General features: G+C 45.7%; 1 protein-coding gene and 1 long non-coding RNA gene across 10 annotated transcripts in view; one reads left to right on the top strand and one right to left on the bottom strand.

Moving 5' to 3' along the window:
• Nucleotides 1–8,973, bottom strand: part of LOC131422071 (uncharacterized) — a 30,214-nt gene extending 21,241 nt beyond the window's left edge. The window contains exons 1-2 of one of the 2 annotated variants that reach the window (XR_009224023.1): nt 7,787–8,973; nt 3,310–3,523 (exon numbers count right to left, since the gene is read on the bottom strand). This is a non-coding gene — a long non-coding RNA (uncharacterized LOC131422071). The remainder of the gene's footprint in view (nt 1–3,309; nt 3,524–7,786) is intronic. The other variant, XR_009224022.1, reaches the window with a different exon arrangement.
• A 324-nt stretch (nt 8,974–9,297) lies between these two features.
• Nucleotides 9,298–22,587, top strand: part of GTF2I (general transcription factor IIi) — a 117,171-nt gene continuing 103,881 nt past the window's right edge. For 6 of the 8 annotated variants that reach the window (XM_058568947.1, XM_058568944.1, XM_058568946.1 and 3 more), the window contains exon 1: nt 10,688–11,638. In XM_058568947.1, the coding sequence (XP_058424930.1) occupies nt 11,629–11,638 (10 nt within the window). In that variant the 5' untranslated portion in view covers nt 10,688–11,628. Of the gene's footprint in view, nt 9,627–10,687; nt 11,639–15,345; nt 15,424–22,587 lie in introns of those variants that run through there. The other 2 variants (XM_058568943.1, XM_058568942.1) reach the window with 2 other exon arrangements.

Below are 22,587 nucleotides of genomic sequence, written 5' to 3'. Positions count from 1 at the left end.
ACAGTTTGGTGGTTTGCCAAAACGTTAAACATAGAGGTACCACATGACCCAACAATTCCACTTCTAGGTATACAACTAAAAGAAATGAAAACAGGGACTCAAACAGATAGTTGTATGCAAATGTTCACAGCAGCATTATTCGCAATAGCCAGAAAGTGGAAATGACCCAACAGATGAATGGATAAACAAAATATGGTATCTACACATAATGGAATACTATTCAGCCATAAAAATGAATGAATTTCTGGGGCCAGCCCTGTGGCATAGCAGGTAAGTGCGCATGCTCTGCTGTGGCCCGGGTTCGGATCCCAGGCCATGCTAGTGGCGGTGTCCCATATAAAGTGGAGGAAGATGGGCACAGATGTTAGCCCAGGGCCAGTCTTCCTCAGCAAAAAAAGGAGGCTTGGCATGGATGTTAGCTCAGACCTGATCTTCCTCACATAAAAAAAAGAATTTCTGGGGCCAGCCCTGTGGCTTAGCGGTTAAGTGCGTGCGCTCCACTGCCGGCGGCCCGGGTTCGGATCCCGGGCGAGCACTGACACACCGCTTCTCCAGCCATGCTGAGGCCGCATCCCACATACAGCAACTAGAGGGATGTGCAGCTATGACATACAACTATCTAGTGGGGCTTTGGGGGAAAAAAATTAATAAATAAAAATTAAAAAAAAAAAAAAGAATTTCTGATACATGGTAGAACATGTAACACTGAAAACATGCTAAATGAAATAAGCTATTCACAAAAGGAAAAATATTGTATGAGTCCACTTTTATGAATTTTCTAGAATAGGCAAATTCATAGACACAGAAAGTAGAAAAGAGGTTACCGGGAGCTGGGGTGAGAAGAAAATGGGGAGTTATTACTTAATGGATAGTTTTTGTTGGGGTGATGACAAAGTTCTGGAAATATTATTATTATAGATAGTGGTGATGGCTATGCAACATTGTGAATGTACTTAATATCACTGAATTGTACACTTAAAAATGGTTAAAACGGTGAATTTTAGGGCCAGCCCCGTGGCTTAGCGGTTAAGTGTGCGCGCTCCGCTGCTGGCGGCCCGGGTTCGGATCCCGGGCGCGCACCGATGCACCACTTCTCCTGCCATGCTGAGGCCGCGTCCCACATACAGCAACTGGAAGGATGTGCAGCTATGACATACGACTATCTACTGGGGCTTTGGGGGGGAAAAATAAATAAATAAAATCCTTAAAAGAAAAACGGTGAATTTTATGTTATATAAATTTTACTACAGGAAAAAAACAAAATCCATATGAAGCTGAGACTTTCTTTTCAACTAGTTGGAAAGTCTGGAAGAGCACATTACAGGGAAACCTCTGCACCCCTCGGGCAGGGATGCCGCCGCCCTCCACGGCACTGGGGCCGGTGGGGAGGCGGCTCAGGCGGACCGATCTAGAACGCGAGGCCTGTTCACCAGCTCAGTTTATAATGAGAAACAGAAGCGGCGCAAGGGCAGGGGAGCCAAAGGGGGCTTCTGTCCTCAGCTGCCTGTGTTCTGTCTGCACTCCGGCGGAGAGGGCACCCCCACGTGGCAGGGCTCCCGTGGCCGCCGGCCTCCTCCCGCCTCCCCCAGAACCCGGCCGACGGGACGCCGCTGCCCGCAAGCGCCTGGGACCAGTGGGGCCGGCGACCAGAGAGGGCCCCGAGGGACCGGACACGGGAGACCCGGGCGAGCCAGGCAACAAGGGGGTGGTAGAGGGAGGGCGTGTCTGGAGAACGTGCGTGTGTGCACACATATCTAGAAAATCGCTCTCTCTGTCGCTGTCTATTTGGGTGTGGGGGAGGCTTTTCTCACCTTTAATAACATCAAAGACGTAAAGAAAAAAATTGATAACTTTGACCATGTAAAAATGAAACTTCAGTATAACAGTAACACAAAAAAAATGTCACAGTGAAAAGGAAAACTGGGGAAATATTTGTGTTTTTTTGTTGTTTGTTTTTTTTGAGGAAGATCAGCCCTGAGCTAACATCCATGCCAATCCTCCTCTTTTTGCTGAGGAAGACCGGCTCTGAGCTAACATCTATTGCCAATCCTCCTCCTTTTTTCCCCCAAAGCCCCAGTAGATAGTTGTATGTCATAGCTGCACATCCTTCCAGCTGCTGTATGTGGGACGCGGCCTCAGCATGGCCGGAGAAGCGGTGCCTCGGTGCACGCCCGGGATCGGAACCCAGGCCGCCAGTAGCGGAATGCGCGCACTTAACCGCTAAGCCACGGGGCCGGCCCAAACTGGGGAAATATTTGTAATACACGTAACAAAAGGCAAATTTCTTTCATTTATAATGCACTCAGACAAGAGAATAAAGGAAAAAAGCGAAGGACCTAATTGTGAAAATGCAGACAGCACGAATATTGTTTGCAGAAACATAAATGCAAATGGCTAATAAAAATACGAAAAGATACCCAACTTCATTCATAATGTGCCCGTCAGAACTGCTAAAAAAAAAAAAAAAAGCTAGTTTCCACCAAAACTGGGCAGGTGTGGAGAAAATGGGCATTTTCATACCCTGTATGTATACTGGTGCAATCCTCCGGGAGGGCAAATTGACAATGTGTATCAAAATTTTAGGTGAACAGATCCTTTGATGTGATCATTTTGCTGCTAAGAATTTGCTTTAAAAATATACTCATAAAAATATGCCAAACAACAACGTAGGAAAAATACAAGAAACAACCTAAAGGTCTGTTGTTAGGGGAATCTATTAGAAGACTATGGATAGTATGATCTCATTTCTTTCTTTTTTTTTTTTTTGTGAGGAGATCAGCCCTGTGCTAACATCTGCCAATCCTCCTCTTTTTGCTGAGGACGACCGGCCCTGGGCAACATCCGGGCCCATCCTCCTCCACTGTATATGGGACGCTGCCTCAGCATGGCCTGACAAGCGGTGCGTAGGTGTCCGCCCGGATGCAACCTGCGAGCCCCGGGCTGCTGCAGTGGAGTGAGAGCACTTGACTGCTTGCGCCACCGGGCCGGCTCCTCATTCCTATAAACTTATTTTATTTTGTGTTTTATGAGTTTTTGTTATTAAGGTCACATTGGTTTTCTATACATTTTTAAAGGATGGGTATATGCTCAGTACAGGCATAATTTTTTTTTTTTTTCCTGGAAGCATGCCTTTGATTAGAGGTATTAAAAGGCTGAGCCCCCCACTTTTTAAACCATATTCATGTTATTTTATTTTTTAAAATTCCATCCATCCTTTAACATGCATTGCAATGCTACCACCTCCATAAAAAACTTCCTGTTTCCTCTCCAGCCCTCTTGTACTATCTCATGGCATTCATCTGAGCGTACCTTGCACTTGCTTCACTTGCCACACCGCCTGGATGAGATGGCTGTGGCCTACAGCCAGACAGCAGCAGTCGGGCATTCTGGCTCGGACACAGGTTGATGTAGATTAGAGTCTGCATTTTGCCACCTGTGTATCCTTGGCTAAGTAACTTAACCTCTGAGCCTTTTTAGTATATGCAGAGGTGCTACACACCCACCACAGGTGGTTGTTGACGGCCTGCAATGAGATAATCTATTAAGTGTTGAGCACAGCGTGTAGCACCGAAAGAATGCTCAATAAATGTTAGCCATTATTATACATTTCTGGAGGACAGAGACAGTTTCTCAGGCTTTTCTAGAATTTAATAGGTGCTCGGATTCTCTCCTGTTGCTCACTCTGCCCTCACCTTCCCCCATCACCCCGGGGCCAGTCTGGGTTCATTTGGCATTGGAGAGCACAGTTTGCTGAAGTCAATGAAGTCAGTCTAAGGCTCCAGGTACAACCCAGAGCCTGGCCAGCTCCTGGCCTAGGTTCAGGGGAAGGGAGAGGATGATTTCACACCTTCCCACTGCTGGGAAAACAATTAAAAGTATGTGACACACTGATGGTGGGCTAATTTCACATCTACACAGCATCATTATTATTGGCTTTTTCCTCCCCCTCTAATCCATTGTTCAAACATTCCTTTTATTCTTATTTATTTATTTATTTATTTTGTGAGGAAGATCAGCCCTGAGCTAACATCCGATGCCAATCCTCCTCTTTTTGCTGAGGAAGACTGGCCCTGGGCTAACATCTGTGCCCATCTTCCTCCATTTTATATGGGACGCCGCCACAGCATGGCCTGACAAGTGGTGCGTCATGGGCGCCCAGGGTTCTGAACCCCGGCCGCCAGCAGCGGAGCGCGAGCACTTAACCACTACGCCTCCGGGCTGGTCCCTCCCTTTATTCTTAGATGAAAACTTTCCCAAGTGTATCTACCTTAATTATAATAAACACAAGGTCTTGAAGGAGGTTAAAAAGGTTGCTATGATCCACCAGAAAAAATGGAAAGGCTTGGTAACTGCAAAGATAAAGAATCAGGGGCCCACCCAGTGGTGTAGCCGTTAAGTTCGAGGGTTCCTCTTTGATGGCCCAGGGTTCCCCAGTTCGGATCCTGAGCGTGGACCTACTCACCCCTCAGCAAGCCATGCTGAGGCGGCGTCTCATACAGAAGAGCTACAACTCTACAACTATGATACACAACTACGTGCTGGGGCTTTGAGGAGAAAAAAAAGAGGAAGACTGGCAACAGATGTTAGTGCAGGGCCCATCTTACTCAAAAAAAAAGAATCAAGAAGCTGAATGTTAAGTTGATATTGGAGGGGCCGGCCCCGTGGCTTAGCGGTTAAGTGTGCGTGCTCCGCTACTGGCGGCCCCAGTTCGGATCCCGGGCGCGCACGGACGCACTGCTTCTCCAGCCATGCTGAGGCCGCGTCCCACATACAGCAACTAGAAGGATGTGCAACTATGACATACAACTATCTATTGGGGCTTGGGGGTGGGGGGAAGGAGGAGGATTGGCAATAGATGTTAGCTCAGAGCGGGTCTTCCTCAGCAAAGAGAGGAGGATTGGCATGGATGTTAGCTCAGGGCTGATCTTCCTCGAGGGGAAAAAAAAAAAAAAGTTGATATTGGAAATAAAAAGAGAAAACATGTTTAAAAGAAATTTTTAGGGGCCGGCCCCCGTGGCTTAGTGGTTAAGTGCACACGCTCCGATACTGGCAGCCTGGGTGCGGATCCCAGGCGTGCAGAGACGCACCGATTGTCTGGCTATGCTGAGGTGGCGTCCCATATAAAGTAGAGGAAGATGGGCACGGATGTTAGCCCAGGGCCAGTCTTCCTCAGCAAAAAAAGAGGAGGATTGGCAGATGTTAGCACAGGGCTGATCTCCTCACACACACACACACACACACACTCACACACACACAAAAAGTAAAAATGAGCAAGATATTTATTTAGTTAGAAAAGAAACATGGAAATTTCGTTCATAAGATAATCTTAATGTTTTGAATGCTAAATTATACCATCTAATACTTATAACACTTAACTAAGAGTGTGTAAAGTATTTTCATTTACACATCCTCTGAGTCCTCCAAATCCCTGCGGGAGGCAGAGAAAATACTACAGAGGTTTTACTTTTTAAAAATTAAGTCACACAATTACAGCAATATTAACATAACACTAAATAGAATATACCATTCATCTAAATCCTGATAAGCCAACAAATAAAACTGTATTTCAACTGGTGTTACATGAATATTAGGTTCATTGCATAGGGTAGATGTTTGCACAAAAGGCAGAGCAAGAGTTGGAAGCTCTCTTTAGAGCACAAGTACATTTTAATTATTAGGAATAAATTATAACTTGGAAGAGGTTTTTTCCCCCAACTTTGGAAGACTTCTGTAAAAGGTCATTTATCCAGGATTCTAAATACTCAAATTATACAAACAAAAAACTGTTCAAAACAGTGTTTTATAATCAGTTAAAAAAGTGTCCTTGTCATCACAAAGGAGTTATCTGCTAGAGTGCAGACACTCATCCAACAGCTGAAGATGTCACTGTGGCCCTATCTGTGTCATCTGTGCGCATCCTAATGGGAACACTAATCTAAAAGATCAGACTGCTACCTGACAAGTGATATATATTTACATCCCATTCTCTCTATATATTGTACTAGGTATGCTGTAGAGAAAAACCAAGAAATTGGACCTGGAAGATATTGGGCCTGCATCAAGCAACATTACAGGGAAAAAAGACCTGATCGGTATTCATCAAAAGACTGGATGTGTTGAGAGTTCTGCTCGAATTATGGTTTTGGGCAATCTAAAATATTCGACAGAGTCATAAAAGATTAAATGATTTAAAGAGCATCTTTAAAAAGAGCACTAAATGATCTCAACAACAATGACCTTGACCAAGGCAGGTGAGCATGGTTCTGTCTTCTGTCGGCACCAGTGGCAGGATTTCCTATCCAGGGTGGGTCCCATGATAATGGACAAGGCAGACTCCTGATATCAAGTATTGAAAACTCAAGGAGAAGGTGATTATTCTTCAGGCCTGGTGAAGACATTCAGACATCACCACATCACTTGCTATTTCAAAGCAGTCAGCAAGGCTGTAAGGTCAGAGTCTATGTGAAGATGCATCTGAGTTGGTGGAAGTGCTCACACTTGATCTAAATCCATCTCTAGCCTGGCCCAGGCCCATTTGACTTGGCTTTGTCTCCCACAGTATGCAGTAGAATGGAGGTGTCATATTATACGGACACTCATCTGCAGGATTGCATACACTAGGTTAAACATTAAAAAAAGAGAGAATTATTTGAAACAATTTGAAATGAATAACGTGCAGGATTATGCCAGCTGTTGGCCTCTGTGTGCTTACATCTTAAATGAGCGTGAGCCGAGCTGTGAATCTGCTCTTCTTGCAATCTGTCTTGGTGCATGCATCTTGCTACATTGAGTGTGACCTAAACAAAGGAGGATTCCATACTATGCTATCCCTAAATACAAATCAATGATTTTTTTTTTCATCTGTTGCTCAACCCAAAATACAGCAAACTGATATTATGTTGGAAAAACAACTGGCTTTGCAGGAAGATGTTATTCAAGTGGTTTATAGCTATGTTAATGTAGTTAATGTAGTTAACAAGTTAATGTAGCATAATGCATCTAGCATCATACCATCTGTACCAATGGGAGGGAGAAACTGGCTAAGGAATAGCAACAAGTGTACCAATTACAGCCAAGGTGGTGAGCCAGGCCTTAAGAAAGATGGAAAAAGCATGATCTTTATATGACTGTAAGACAAGAATTTGAGGGTTACACCTATTAACAGTAGTACGCTGAGAAAAAAGCTTGGCCTCTATACATTGTTCAAACCACACTCTGTTCATTGTCCCCAGAGGGCCAGCTTTCTGTCTACAGGCAACTCAAAGCCAGCTGAAGTTTTAAGAACTGCTTTAGGATTTAACAGTTTTAGGAACTGCTTCAACTTCAAGGAAGTTGGAGGTGTTCACCAGGAAGCAGCAAAATTTCACTCTGGGGCCGGCCCCATGGCTTAGCGGTTAAGTGCGCGTGCTCCGCTGCTGGCGGCCTGGGTTCGGATCCTGGGCGCGCACCGACACACCGCTTCTCTGGCCATGCTGAGGCCGCGTCCCACATACAGCAACTAGAAGGATGTGCACCTATGACATACAACTATCTACTGGGGCTTTGGGGGGGAAAAAAAAATTAAATTAAAAAAAAATTCACTCTGAACTGTTAAATTCATAGAAGAAAGGGACTGCCTCCCAAATAAGTTTTTAAGGATGACAAGGGTAATCTGGACTAAATAATTCTTGCCTTCCTAACTTACTTGCTAACACCCTTCCAGTGCTACTCCACGACTCCACTGCACCCTGTGAATCCTCCTTTCACTGTCCTTAACCTCCCAGTCTTTCCAAGAAAACATACTCACCCATGTCTACAGCAGCTGAACGTTTGCAGCTTGTAGGCTGGCAGCTCTTACCAGCTAAGTTGTAGGCTTCTCAAGAGTTACACTTGCTCCTGAATATATGTCAGTTGTACTTGGTATTGGGAATATGGAATTCAATTAAATATTCCAAAACGTTAATGAAATATGAGTGCAAAAAGAACACTGTTCTTATGAAAACTAAATTAATGCTGTAGAGAGACTTGATAAGTCACAATCGAATTAGGTGAGCCCAAAATGACTGTAAAAGATTGCAGGGGAAATCATAAAAAAGTAGAAGTCTTCTGTCATCACATTGCCTCGCAGTGATCTTTAAATTTTCCATTTATTTTAAAGAAATCCAACATGGAAATTCTAGGTGAGGCTTCATGAGTGCAGTCTATGGAAGAAAGAAGACGGGGAACGCCAATCCGTGAACCCAAATTCAAAGGAAAGGTTTTGAACTTACATCAAAAGACTGGCTGCTCGCAAAGTTTTATTTCGAGCGACAAAGACCGGGAGGCTGGAAAAAGTGCCGTGGTCGCCACCTACCGAGGGCGGGTGGGGGTGGGGTGCCGGCGTGGCCCGAATCTCCGGTGGGGAAAAAAAATCACAGGATCATTCGATTTTGTGCTTTACCTAAACATCTAAACTCTCTGGGCTCGAGTTTCTCAAACTTTTGAGTTTAACTTCGGTGAACAGTAACGTCTATTTTCGAAATTCACGAGCTAACGCAAATTGAGAGGCAAAAAAATGACCGAGGGAGGGGTTTGAGTAAAATTGCTTAGCGGTTAACAGAACAGAACGGGCGACAAATCAGGTTTTCTGCTCGCACTCCGTGGCTTTTCCTCCACTTTCCTTCTAAATGTTGAGTGAGAGACGGCGCGTGAGCAAAGCCGGGGGTGGGGGGGGTGGTACATAAAAACAGAAGAGTCCCCTCCCCGGGCCCGTCCAAGTTGGAGCAACGGTCTCTTGCGGCGGCGTTGGAGGCATGCTTTCAAAAGGGACAGTTCTTTGTGTCCCAGAGGGTGGTGCAGGGTGGAGGAAGTGCCTTGGCGGGGCACCGAGGGTGGCAGAGGGCCTGGGGCGCCCCGACTTTGCCGTATTCCGGCCTAGCAATTTGCAAGCAATCTCGGGGGCACGAGTTAGTGCGAGCCCTGCACCATGGCTGAGGCCCGCTGGAGCCACCCCCGGCCTGGATCTGTGCCCCTGCGCCCCGCTCCCCTCCCCCACACGGCGGCCGCGCAGGCCCCAGGTGCAGCCATGTTCTTGCTCCCACCACCCGCGCCTCCATTGACAGTCCTTGCCGGAGAGGGCCGGGCGCCGCGCTCGCCGCGTCCTCCGGCTCGGGGCTCGCCGGCGCGAGGCTTCCTGGGAGTCGTAGTCCACCGCCCCCGCCGTCGCGTTGGTGGGGACGAATCGGAAACTACAATTCCCGCTGGGCGGCGCTGCGGGTGCGCACGCGCAGCGCGCCTTCGAGGAACAAAAAAAAAAAAGAGGAGGAGGGTGAGAGACAAGCTCTGAGAGCAGAGAAAAGGGGCCACCGGTCGCCCCCCCGCTTCGCCGCACGCGCTGTCTAACCGTGGCCTTCCGCCTGCCGCGGTTGCCCCGGCCTCTCCCTCGGTCCCCTGTGAGCGATCTCGGCGCTGAGCGAGGCCCTACTGGGGCGGCCATGCGGCGGTGACAGGAGCTCGGCCGAGACGCACGGCCCTCGCCCTCCAACCTCCTGCGCGCTCGCCAGCTCGCCTCAGACCGAGGCTCTCCGCCGCGGCCGCAGCAGCGCGGCCCGCACCCGCTGCCCTTCGGCTCCCCGGCCCCGGCGCTGCCTGGAGGCGGCTGCAGTCGGGTGAGTCCCTGGCGCCTCACCCCCGCCCCGCCCCGGCTGCCTCGCGCACGGGGCCTTGACTTGGGCCTCGCCCCCTCCGGGGCGCCACGGACAGGGGTCGGGGGCCGGCGGCGGCCGCGTGGGGCCCCGGGCCCGGCGTGGGGGTGGGGCGGCCGCGGTCGCGGGCACGGCAGTTGCACGCGCGCGGGGGAGGGGCGCCGCTGCGGGGGGGCTCCCGCGTGAGCCCCGCGCGAGCCCGCGGGTGCGCATGCCCGGCGCTGATTGGCCGGCGCGCGGTGCGGGGGCGCGCGCGGTGCCAGGCCCGAGCCGTGGGGTCGCGCTCGGCCGGGTGTCTCCGGGGCTCGTGCGCCCGGCGGCAGACGCGCCGGATTGGCCGGCGGGCGGCGGGGCGGTGCCGGCTGCCTGGTAACTGCCGGCGGCCCCGAGCGCCGCCCCCGCCCCGCCCGCGCCCAGGTGGAGACGGAGCGGGCTTTGTCCCGGCGCGGCCGGCGCGCCTGCCCCGCGGGGCCTGCTCTGGGGGGGAAGCCGCACAATGACCGGAAGGAAAGCCTCGGCCTGCGGACCGCGAAAATAGGCCGCGTGGCTTCGGCCAGCGCCCAGACGGGGTTTCAGGAGACGAGGAAGACAAAAAGCGGCCCTCCTTCCTCTCCCGCCCTCCGCCGCCCTCCCCCGAGTTTCTCCGCTGTGGAGCGGCCGTTTTTCCGCGGGGAGGCTCCGGCGCGGGGTTGACGTCGCGTCCCGTGGGCCGGCCCGCGCCTGCGAGTGCGGGCTCCGCGCACACTTCCGCCGCTGCGGATGGCGGCTCTCCCGCGGCCGCTGTGCGGGAAGGTCGTCGCGGGGGCTCGGGAGACAAGGGGAAGTTAGTGTGCAAACGAGAGCGTGCCGTGGCGCGGCCCGGGCCGGCCTCGTCCCCAGGCGCAGGCCTCCGATGGGGGAGACTGATCTTATTTCCTGCTGCACTGTTTTGCTTTGTTCCGTCTCCAGCCGCGGCGGTCTGCTGCCCTGCGCTCTTCGTTTCGTCTGCGTCTTGGGATCCTGGCGCACGCCTGTAGGCTGGCATGACTTTTTCTTCTCTTTAAGTCGTGGAACTCTTTCTTGGAGTCACTGTTAAAGCCGTCTCATATTGTTCGGTCAGAATTGGTTATTTCTCCCTACAGTGTCCAAATCAACTTGCTCTCCCCTCCGAGGCGGGCGTCTTTACTTCCTCTAAGTGTGTGTTTGGTTTTGCTTTGTGTACACGTGTCTGGCATGGTCACTAGGTATTTAACTGTTGGGTGGGTAGGCAGTAAGCCTTTTCTGCCTTGCCTTTCTCCCTCTTGCAGTCTACACCCGTCAGGAGGCCGTGCGTATATAGTAGTAACCACAGCCAGCATTTGAGTGGTTCTTATGTGCTCGCATTTCTTTTAAGCAGTTAACGTATTATGTTTTCTTTTTTTTTGAGGAAGATTGGCACTGAGCTAACATCTGTGCCAATCTGCCTTTTTTTCCTTTTTTCTCCCCAAAGCCCCAGTACATAGTTGTATATCCTAGTTGTAGGTTCTTCTGTGTGGGGCGCCGCCTCAGCATGGCTTGATGACCACTGTGTAGGTCCGCGTCCAGGACCGAAACTGGGGACCGCGGGGCACCGCCGAAGGGGAGAGAGCGAACTTAACCGCTAAACCACCAGGCCGGCGCCTATATTTTCTTATTTAATCTCTTCAGAACAAGCCGGTAATTTCATTTGATAGATGAAGAATAAGTATAGGAAGCTGGGTAATTTAGTCTTCGTTACCAAGCAAGTAGACCTTGACTCTAAGATTTGAACCTAGGCAGGAGGACTCTTGAATTCCTGAGCCAGTGGTTCTCAGACTCATCAGCATCCCCTAGAGCACTTGTTAAAACACGATTGCTGGGCCCTGCCCCAGACATTCTGATTCTGCAGGTTTGGGGTGGGGCCGGGTAACTTGCATTTCTTACTAGTTCCCATGTGCTGCTGCTGCTGGTGCTCTAAGGACTGCTTACTATGGTGCAAAGTAAGTTATAAGTGAGGGAAATTTATTGTAGATGTTTGCTTTTCATTACTTTAGAACTAGATCTTAACCAAAAATAATTTGGACTGCTAACTAGATTGCTTGGAAAACTGACTTGAAAGTTAAAAATTTTTGTTAGCCATGATTACAAAATTAAAAGTTTAATAAATAGCCATGGGTTTAAGTACAGAATAAAACTCGAACTATAAATAACTAGGTTTTTCTTTCCCCCACTCTCATTCATTTATTAATTTATTCATGGCACAGGCATTTATCTCCTCCTAGAGATACATAGAGCTTCCCATCCCCACCACGAAATCTAAGGTCTAGGAACCTGGAAGGAGTGATGGGGCTTGAGCTTGGCACTGAGGCACTGAGGTTGGGCCAGGCTGTGGCAGGCAGAGCAGCCAGAGCTCAGAACCACACCCCCCCAGCCCTGTGCACCTCCAATGATTTGGCTTAGTTTTAAGACTACGGACTACAGGGGCCAGCCTTGTTAAATTCGTCAGGCTCAGCTTTGGGGGCCCAGGTTCTGTACCCAGTGTGAACCTGGACCACTCATCGGTGGCCATACAGAATAGAGGAAGATTGGCACAGATGTTAGCTCAGGGTGAGTCATCTTCAGCAAAAAAAAAAAAAAAAAAAAAAAAAAGACTACAAAGACTTTGTCGTTAAAATGTAGGCTTTCCAGTTTTTTTTCTTGGGGCACAAGTCTTTTTTTTTTTTTTTTTGTGAGGAAGCTCAGCCTTGTGCTAACATCTGCCAAGTCTCCTTTTTTTTTTTGCTGAGGAAGACTGGCCCTGGGCTAACATCTGTGCCCATCTTCCTCCACTTTACGTGGGACGCTGCCACAGCATGCCTCCACAAGCAGTGGGTTGGTGCGCACCAGGACCCAAGCCCCGGGCCGCCAGCAGTGGAGCACGAGCACGCAACCGCTAGGCCACGGGGCTGGCCCCAATAATGAATTTCTTTCTGGGGAAAGTAATTTCAAATTAGGTAGGAGGAATGGGATTAGTTTCCAGTTATGTTCTATCACTTTTGATGATCCATAGATCGATGATGTGTTCCAAAACATAAAAGACAAAGTCCCTACTGCAGGTTATTATCTAAAGGAGTGGTAAATAAAACATTGAAAAATTACTAAACACTTAACTTTTTCTGTTAGTACTGGTGACTAGCTATTTGCATTGCATTCCACCTAATTGAATTCTGCTATTGTTTCATTCTCGGTTGAAAACATGAGATTGGCCCTGAGCTAACATCTGTGCCAATCTGCCTCTTTTTTTTTTTTTTTTTTTTCCTCCCCAAAGCCCCAGTACATAGTTGTACATCCTAGTTGTAGGTCCTTCTACTTCCACTCTGTGGGACGCCGCCTCAGCATGGCTGGACAAGCAGTGCGCCGGTGCGCACCCGGGATCCGAACCGGGCCTCCAGCAGCGGAACTCGCGGAACTCGCGCACTTAACTGCTACACCACGGGCCGGCCTGGGTCATTGTTTTTAATGCTTTCCTTGGGGCTGAAGAATTTGGATGGATCTGAACAAATCGCTCAATAGCATAGAAAACCCATGTAAGATGAGCTTGTCCCTTTGTGAAAAATAAATTTGTGCCTGCCATTTCCACATAAACAGCTCTTTTTTTCAGGTGGTTCCTGGCAGTGATTTTTTTTTAAAAATTGTAAAATATACAGAACACAAAACTTACCTTTTAACCATTTTTTTTGGGGGGGGGGAAGATTGGCCCTATGCTAACATGTGTTGCAAATCTTCCTCTTTTTCTTTTTTCTCCCCAAAGCCCCAGTACGTAGTTGTGTATCACAGTTGTAGAGTTGTAGGTCTTCTATGTGGGACGCACCTCAGCATGGCTTGATGAGTGTTGAGTAGGTCCACGGCCAGGGTCCGAACTGGGGAACCCCGGGCCTCCGAAGCAGAACACTTGAACTTAATCCCTGTACCACTGGGCTGCCCCACATTTTAACCATTTTTAAGTGCACAGTTTGTACAGTTACATTGTTGCGCAAGCATGACACTATCCATCTCCAGGACTTCTTCCTTTTCTTAAACTGAAACTGCCTATTAAACAATAATCCCCATTCCCGCCTCGCCTAGTACCTGCACCCACCATTCTACCTTCTGTCTCTATGAATTTCACTGTTTTTGGTACCTCATATAAGTGGAATTATTTGGACAGTATTTGTCCCTTAGTGACTTTTTAATTTCACTCAGCATAATGTCCTCAGGGTTCATCCATGTTGTAGGATGTGTCAGAATTTGCTTCCTTTTTAATCCTTATAGTGATTTTTAGATTTTCGAAGTTTTTGTTTTTCTAGTATGACAAAGGGAATGATTTTTTTTTAAGTACTGTATATGTGTATCTTATGGTATAATTGTGGAAGTGGAGAGTAGTGAAGAGTTTGGTCCTGTTTAGGGTATTGGGTTAAAATGAGCCCTGGTTAGACAGAGCCTGTGAAGATTTCTGATTGCATGTGTCCCATAATTTTGAGAATTGGCTGTGTGTGTTTTCATTCCATTTGCATACACACTCTTAGAGATAATAGTGTTTTTTATTATGTAAAAGTTAAAAATTATTTCCTAGGGGCCAGCCTGGTGGCATAGCTGTTAAATTTGTGCATTCTGTGCACCGCCAGTTCGGATCCTGGGCGCGGACCTACTCACTGCTCATCAAGTCATGTTGAGGCAGCGTCCCACATAGAAGAACTAGAAGGACCTACAACTAGGATGTACAGCTGTCTACTGGGGCTTTGGGGAGAAAAAAGAAAAGAGGAAGATTGGCACAGATGTTAGCTCAGGGTCAATCTTCCTCAAAAAAAAAAAATTATTTCCTGATTGTGTGTTTTTGTCATGTTGATTGCTTCTGTGAAGCTTTTAGAGTAATTTTTCTTAGGGGATGTCATAAAACAGTAGGGTAGTCTCTTTGCCCAACTAGATAGTCACTTTTTGAGTCTACTTTTCTTAATTTTTTCCTTTTGTTGCCTTATCTGTAGAAAAAAAAGTTTTCTTTATAAGAGCAAAGTGTTTAAGCTGTTGTTCACTATGCATCTTCTTTGTTTTAAGCTTTGGTGAAGAAAGGATCCCTTATTACATTTGGAATAGTACTCATTTGTCCACTAATCCAACATATTGAGGGCTGTCTGGGTGGGTTAGATATTGTGTGAGGCCCCCAGAACACAATCTGTTTCTTGGAAAAAACTGGTATCGGCAAATTATATTGTTTATTGAGAGCTTCAGGATAAAGATTGTTTAGTTCAGTTTTTATGTTCAGTCTAGTTTACTTTTTTAGATATTTGGAGTAAGGTGACATTTTTAACTTAAATTTTAAAACATAATCTTTGAGGATTAGCTTTGATGTAAGCAAATTTTTATGCTTGCACATGTGTGCTTTAAAAGGGGCATGTATTATATTTCAGAGCAGTGATTTATTGTATACTGTAAATTTATACAATATGTCAATTATATCTCAAAAAAGCTGGGAAAAATAAATAAAAATAAATGGGAGAAAAAGCAGTGATTTATTTTGACACTTTTCTGATTAATTTTCCTGCCCCAGCAGAAAAAAGATTATTTAGCAGTGGTAATTAAAGCAGTGAGTTGGGAAATTTTCATCTTATCAGACTTGGATTTGGAGAGTTTATATAAATATATACATGTATTTTTAAAAAACTAGTTATTTTAATGAAGTTTAAATTTTTAGATGCTCACTCAGTTTACTGAACGCTTGGGTGAAGCACTCTATCAGGTACCTAATCCATTCTGATAACAACCTTGTGAGGTGAGTACACATATTGTTGTCCTTTTCCCGACTAGTAAATTGGGGACTCAAGAGTCCCACGGTCAAGCTTTAACGTTAGAGCTGGGACTTGAATCCAGAACTTGGGCCTGATTCAAGGGTGGTGTTCGTGAAAGCTTTATTCTGTTGCCTGCCTTCTGCATACGGTACGTTTTAAAAATTAAAGATGAACTTTTAGATCATAGTTACTTGATTTTCATTTCCTCTTTCAATTTGTACAAAATTAGGAAAAGAACAAGTGATCTGGCTTTTCAAGTACCAAAAAATTTTAAAATTTGGAGTAAGGTGAAAGGGACACATTGTTTGTCTATTGGCGGAGCAAGCTGCTCCTTCTTAAAAATCTGAACTATTTATTTATTTGTTTGTTTGTTTTGTGAGGAAGATCAGTCCTGAGCTAACATCCATGCCAATCCTTTTCTTTTTTTTGCTGAGGAAGACGGGCCCTGAGCGAACATCTATTGCCAGTCCTCCTTTTTTTTGCCCCCGGAGCCCCAGTAGATAGTTGTATGTCATAGTTGCACATCCTTCTAGTTGCTGTATGTGGGACGCGGCCTCAGCATGGCCAGAGAAACGGTGCGTCGGTGCGCCCCTGGGATCTGAACCCCAGGCCGCCAGCAGTGGAGTGCGCGCACTCAACTGCTAAGCCACGGGGCCGGCCCCTGAACTGTCAATTTAAAAGTATAATTTATACATTTGTGGAACTTTCCTCTTAAACTATAGTGCCAAGAAAAGTTGTGGGTCTTCCTGAATAGCTGATAAGGTGTTTTTGTTTGTTTTTCAAGGATGTCGTTTTGGCTGCTGTGAAACTTAGTATTGAACTTGAGATCCACCAGTTGGGCAGATGTTCCTTTTTCCCCAGCTGCGTTTTATTATGTTGTCATTCTTCCCTTCATCTGGCTTGAAAAAAAAGATGAAATTGAATTATTTTTGTTAGCTATCCCAACATTTTTTTGGAAATGAGGTGTAGAGAGTATAAAGTTTTAAGTATAAATATGACACAGTTGCTGATCATTTTAAATCTTAATCCTTCAAACGTATTTTGTGTCTTCTTGTGAGATCACTTAGTGTTTACTGATAGAATTACCAGCTTTATTTCAACAGATAGAAATTAAGAATTTAGTGTTGTAAAATGTAAGCATAGCCTATGCATTCAATCCTCACAGCAGTCCTATCTCCTGAAGTAGGCACTGTTAGGATTCCCATTTTAAAGTTGAGGAAAATGAAGTTTTGAGATGTTAACTAATCCAAAAAACCATAGTAAGGGACAGTTTTAGTATAAACCTGGGCAATTGGATTTGGAGCTTATGCTCTTAACTACCACGTTACACTAATTTCCAGTTCTGATATTAATGTTTTAAGTATAGATAATGATATTAACTGATAAATTTGAGGAGCATTGTCTTTATTAATTTTACTTAAGTAGTTATAAACAAGATAGCTACAAGGTTGAAAAATAGGTAAAATTACCTGGGGTACAATTATGACTTCTGCATTCTAGCCAGTGATCTCCTATTTGATAGCATTCAGAGTAACTGAGTTCTAGTACCGAGGGGGGAAATCAGCCAGAAGCCTGTATTCATTCTTTTTTTTTTTTGTGAGGGAGATCAGCCCTGAGCTAACATCTGATGCCAGTCTTCCTCCTTTTTCTGAGGAAGACAGGCCCTGAGCTAACATCTGTGCCCATCTTCCTCTACTTTATATGGGACGCCACCATAGCATGGCTCGACAAGCAGTGTATTACTTTATATGGGACGCCACCATAGCATGACTCGACAAGCAGTGTGTCGATGCACGCCCGGGGATCCGAACTTGCAAACCCTGGGCCACTGCCGTGGAGTGTGCACACTTAACCGCTTGCGCCACTGGGCCGGCCCCTGTATTCTTTCTTGAATTCAGCAAATGTGTGCTGAGTGCTCACTGTGTGCAAAGCACTGTGTTGGTGCTGGGATGAGAGCGCACCCCTCTCCTGCCCCCACCCCCAGTTTACAGACTTACAGTCCATAACAAATACTACCCAAATTAAAAGAGCTTGATTTATGGGTCCAGGCCGGTGCTATAGTGGTTAAGTTCATGTGTTCTGCTTCGGTGGCCCAGGGTTCACGTGTTCAAGTCCAGGGTGTGGACGGACACACCACTTGTTAAGCCATGCTGTGGTGGTGTCCCACATACAAAATAGGGGAAGATGGACACAGATGTTAGCTCAGAGCGAATCTTCCTCAGCAACAAGAGGAAGATTGGCAACAGATGTTAGCTCAAGGCAAATCTTCTCACCAAAAAAAAAGACATTGATTTACTGGTTGATAGGCATTCTGTAGAAAAGTTGTATTTGGGCCGGCCCCGTGGCTTGGGGGTTGAGTGCGCGCACTCTGCTGCTGGCGGCCTGGGGTTCGGATTCCGGGCGCACACTGGTGCACCGCTTCTCCGGCCATGCTGGGGCTGCGTCCCACATACAGCAGCTGGAAGGATGTGCAACTGTGACATGCAACTATCTACTGGGGCTTTAGGGGAAAAATAAATAAATAAAATTATTAAAAAAAAAAAGCAAAGTTGTATTTGATAGTCTTCAGATAAAGTAGTGTGTATTTAGGCTTTTGGACACAATTAACCTGAATTTTCAATTGCTTCCTCTTTAAAATGCAGGAAGGAAGAAAACAGCCCATTTCCAGTTTTATTTAGCTAATAGAAACAAATTGTAGTCAGTAATTTACTACATAATGTCCTTTGCTCTCCCAGTTCTAACATTACCCCTGTGACAGCAAAAGCAGCAAGAGACTTAAACACCCACAAAATAAGGCAAAAGTAAGAGAAATTTTAATTAGCTTAGCACATATATTCTTAATGCTTTGAAAATTATTTTGAAATACTTTTAAACGTGCCAAACAGGGCCAGCCCTGGGGGCCTAGTGGTTATGTTCAGCGTGCTCTGCTTCGGTTTGGTTCCTGGGTGCAGACCTACACCACTCGTCTGTCAGTGGCCATGCTGTGGTGGTGGTTCACATACAAAAAAAAAAAGGAAGGTGGGCAACAGAATTTAAAGATTTTATTTATTTATTTTTTTTCCCCCAAAGCCCCAGTAGATAGTTGTATGTCATAGCTGCACATCCTTCTAGTTGATGTATGTGGGACGCGGCCTCAGCATGGCTGGAGAAGCAGTGCGTCGGTGCACGCCCGGGATCTGAACCCGGGCCGCCAGCAGCGGAGCGTGTGCACTTAACCGCTAAGCCACGGGGCCGGCCCCCTTTATTTTTGTTTTTATTTATTTTTATTGATTTCCTAATAGTTTATAACATTGTGAGATTTTAGTTGTACATTATTGTTTGTCATTCACCGTATAAATGTGTCCCTTTATCCCTGTGCCCACCCCCCAACCCCCTTCCCCCTGGTAACCACCATACAGTTCTCTCTGTTTGTGTGTTAGTTTATATTCCACATAAGAGTGAAATCATGCAGTATTTGTCTTTCTCTGTGTGGCTTATTTCACTTAACATAATACTCTCCAGGTGCATCCATGTTGTTGCAAGTGGGACAGTTTTGTCTTTTTTTATGGCTGAGTAGTGTTCCATGGTATATATATACCACATCTTCTTTATCCAGTCATCAGTCGAGGGATGCTTGGGTTGCTTCCACGTCTTGGCTATAATTTTATTTATTTATTTATTTATTTCCCCAAAGCCCCAGTAGATAGTTGTATGTCATAGTTGCACATCCTTTTAGTTGCTGTATGTGGGACGTGACCTCAGCATGGCCGGAGAAGCGGTGCGTCTGTGCACGCCCAGGATCCGAACCCGAACCCGGGCTGCCAGTAGTGGAGCGCACACACTTAACCGCTAAGCCATGGGGCCAGCCCAACACTCTGTGTCTTTTGATTGGAGAATTCAATCCATTTATATTTAGAGTGATTATTGATATATGAGGGCTTAATGTTGCTATTTTATCGTTTATTTTTCTGGTTCTTTTGCATTTCCTTTGTTTCTTCTCCCGTGTGTTTTGGCCTACCAGTTCAGTTTGGTAGTTCTGTATGATGACTCCTTTAGTTTTCTCTTTATTTATCATATATCTCTCTCACGATTATTTGTTTATTGGTTACCTTGAGGTTTGTATAAAAAATCTCGTGGATGAGATAGTTCATTATCTGATGACCTCTCATTTCCTTAGACTAAGTCGATTTGATACCTCTCCTCTTCCCCGTCTAAGTTAGTATTGTCACAATTTATTCCATCTTGTGTTGTGAGTGTGTGTTTAAAGTGATGAGGTATTTATCTTTGGTGTTTTCCTTCCTTTGATCTTTGATTTTGGTATTTAAGTGTTTGCTAACCTATTCTGATAGAGAGCTACTATTTTTCTGATTTTGTCTACCTGTATTTCTCCTTGCTCCAAGCTTTGTATCTCCTTTCTCTCTTGTTTTTTCAGGCGTGAGGGCCTTCTTGAGCATTTCTTGTAGTGGGGGGTCTTGTGGCCATGAGCTCCCTTAGCTTTTGTTTATCTGGGAAAGTTATTGTTTCTCCATCATATTTGAATGATATTTTCGCTGGATAGAGTATTCTTGGCTGACAGATTTGTCTTTCAGAATTTTGAATATATCATTCCAGTCTCTCCTAGCCTGTAAGGTTTCTGTGGGGAATCTGCTGAGAGCCTGATGGGAGTTCCTTTGTACGTTATTTTTTTGTTTTTGTCTAGCTGCCCTTAATATTGTTTTCTTGTCATTGACTTTTGCCAGCTTTACTACTGTATGCCTTGGAGAGGGCCTTTTCCTGTTGACATATTTAGGTGATCTGTTGGCTTCATTTACTGGTATTTCCAGCTCTTTCCCCAGATTTGGGAAGTTCTCAGCTATTATTTCCTTGAACAAGCTCTCTGTTCTTTTTTCCCTCTCCTTCCTCGGGAATACCTATAATCCTTATGTTGGATTTCCTAATTGAGTCAGATATTTCTTGGAGAATTTCTTTATTTCTTTTTAGTCTTAGTTCTCTCTCCTCCATCTGGAGCATTTCTGCATTCCTGTCCTCTATATTGCTAATTCTTTCCTCCGTATTGTCAGCTCTGTTCTTTAAAGATACAGATTTTCTTTTATCTTCTCCATTGTGTTTTTCATTTCCAACAATACTGATTAGTTTTTTTTTTTATTTTTTTATTGATGTTTTAATGGTTTCTAACATTGTGCAATTTTGGGTTGTATATTTTTGTTTGTCCATCACCATATATATGACTTCCTTCACCCCTTGTGCCCACCCCCCACCCCCACTGCCCCTGGTAACCACAGTCCAGTTTTCTCTGTCATGTGTTGGTTTATATTCCACATATGAGTGAGATCATACAGTGTTTGTCTTTCTCTTTCTGGCTTATTTCACTTAACATAATACGCTCCAGGCCCATCCATGTTGTTGCAAATGGGACGATTTTGTCTATTTTTATGGCTGAGTAGTATTCCATTGTATATATATACCACATTTTCTTAATCCAATCCTCAATCGAGGGACACTTAGGTTGCTTCCACTTCTTGGCTATGGTGAATAATGCTGCAATGAACATAGGGGTGCATAAGCCTCTTTGGATTGTTGATTTCAGGTTCGTTGGATAGATTCCCAGTAGTGGGATGGCTGGATCATAGGGCAATACTGATTAGTTTTTATTCATGGTTTCAATGTCTTTTGTGAAGAAATTCCTGATATTGTTGAATAGTTTATCTGTGTTTTCTTATAATTCGTTGAACTTTTTCATGATCGCTATTTTGAATTCTCTGTTGTTTAGGTATAAATTTCTGTGCTGTCAGTATTGATTTCTGGGTGCTTGTCATTTCCTTCAGGTCTGGAGATTTGATGTATTTTTGTCTTGTGCCTGCTGAAGTTGGCTTGTTTTTCCTCATCCTAACAATATCTGGTTGCAGTTTCTAGCTGCCGCCACTGGGTAGGGATCAAGGGCTGTGTAATCTGAGCCCACTGTGATCTGCAAGTGGAGCGCTCTGGCTGACTGGCTGAGCTGGTGCTCCAGGCGTGTGGAGGGCGGGGAGGCGCTCTCCCTTTTGCCTGCCCGATCTGGGGAGGGCTTCTTGCTTTTCCCTTGCTGTCTGCTCTCCTGGGGTGCTCAGATGTTGAAGGCACCCCGACTACAGCTCCGACTCCTCCGTGTGGGAGTTTCCCACAGGCTGAGAGAACTTGGAGAGCTATGGTGTCCCCACAGAGGGCTGCCCTGCCCCCCCCCTCTGGGAGTGACATGGTCCTGGAGTATCCAATAGGATGCCGAGGGGAGGATTTCTCCTTATCTCTCCCCACTTCCTCCAGGGGCTCCAGCACGTCCACTCTCAGATGTGCAGCTGCGTAGGTCTCTCAGACGTCGTTTTGTGTTACGTGTGTGTGCTGTGTTGGTATGTGAATGTCCTTTTTGTTGTGTCTTATCTGGGGGAAAGTTTGTGGGAAAGCTCACTCCACCATGATGCTGACGTCTATTTCAGGCTCTTTTTTTTTTTTTTAACCTGCCTTTCTTTGATTATGAAAGAGGGAATTTGGAATTTGAAGATACAGATTGTAGTTGCTTATTATAAAATTAACTATTATATGACCTTAGCAAGACAACTAACCTTTCTGGGTTTAGCTTCTCATTTATCAAACAATGGAACAAAGAGTTTGCACTGAAATATCTTGAATTTTCTTCTTGATCTAAGATTGTATGTTATTAAGATTGAAATGGGAAGACATTTGTTGAAAATAACAAAATATGGTAACACAAAGAAATAGGGCATGAGTGTAATAAAAAACCAAAATCAGTCTGATCTGAAGCTTAATTTGAAGAAGAAATATGTTGAAAATGTGGGGGATCAAAATTGGCCACCCCAAAATGTGTCTCTTTGCCTTATTATTATGTTTGCTGAGGAAGATTACCCCTGAGCTAACATCTCTGCCAGTCTTCCTCTATTTTGTATGTGGGTTGCCACCAGAGCATGGCTGCTGATGAGTGGTGTAGGTCTGTACCTGGGAACCAAACTCAGGCCACCAAAGCAGAGCCCGCCAAACTTAACGACTACTTAACCACTAGGCCGCAGGCTGGCCACTGCTTTGATTATTTTTAAGAACAAAAGACTCTGAAAGGAACTTTGACCTTCCCACTAACAGCCTAAAAGAATTTAAGATAGAAGGCCTGTTCCAGGAAGGAG

Source organism: Diceros bicornis, chromosome 26 (assembly GCF_020826845.1).
Source record: "Diceros bicornis minor isolate mBicDic1 chromosome 26, mDicBic1.mat.cur, whole genome shotgun sequence".
In the NCBI taxonomy this organism is placed as follows: Eukaryota; Metazoa; Chordata; class Mammalia; order Perissodactyla; family Rhinocerotidae; genus Diceros; species Diceros bicornis.
This window is presented reverse-complemented; position numbering and strand designations above follow the sequence as displayed.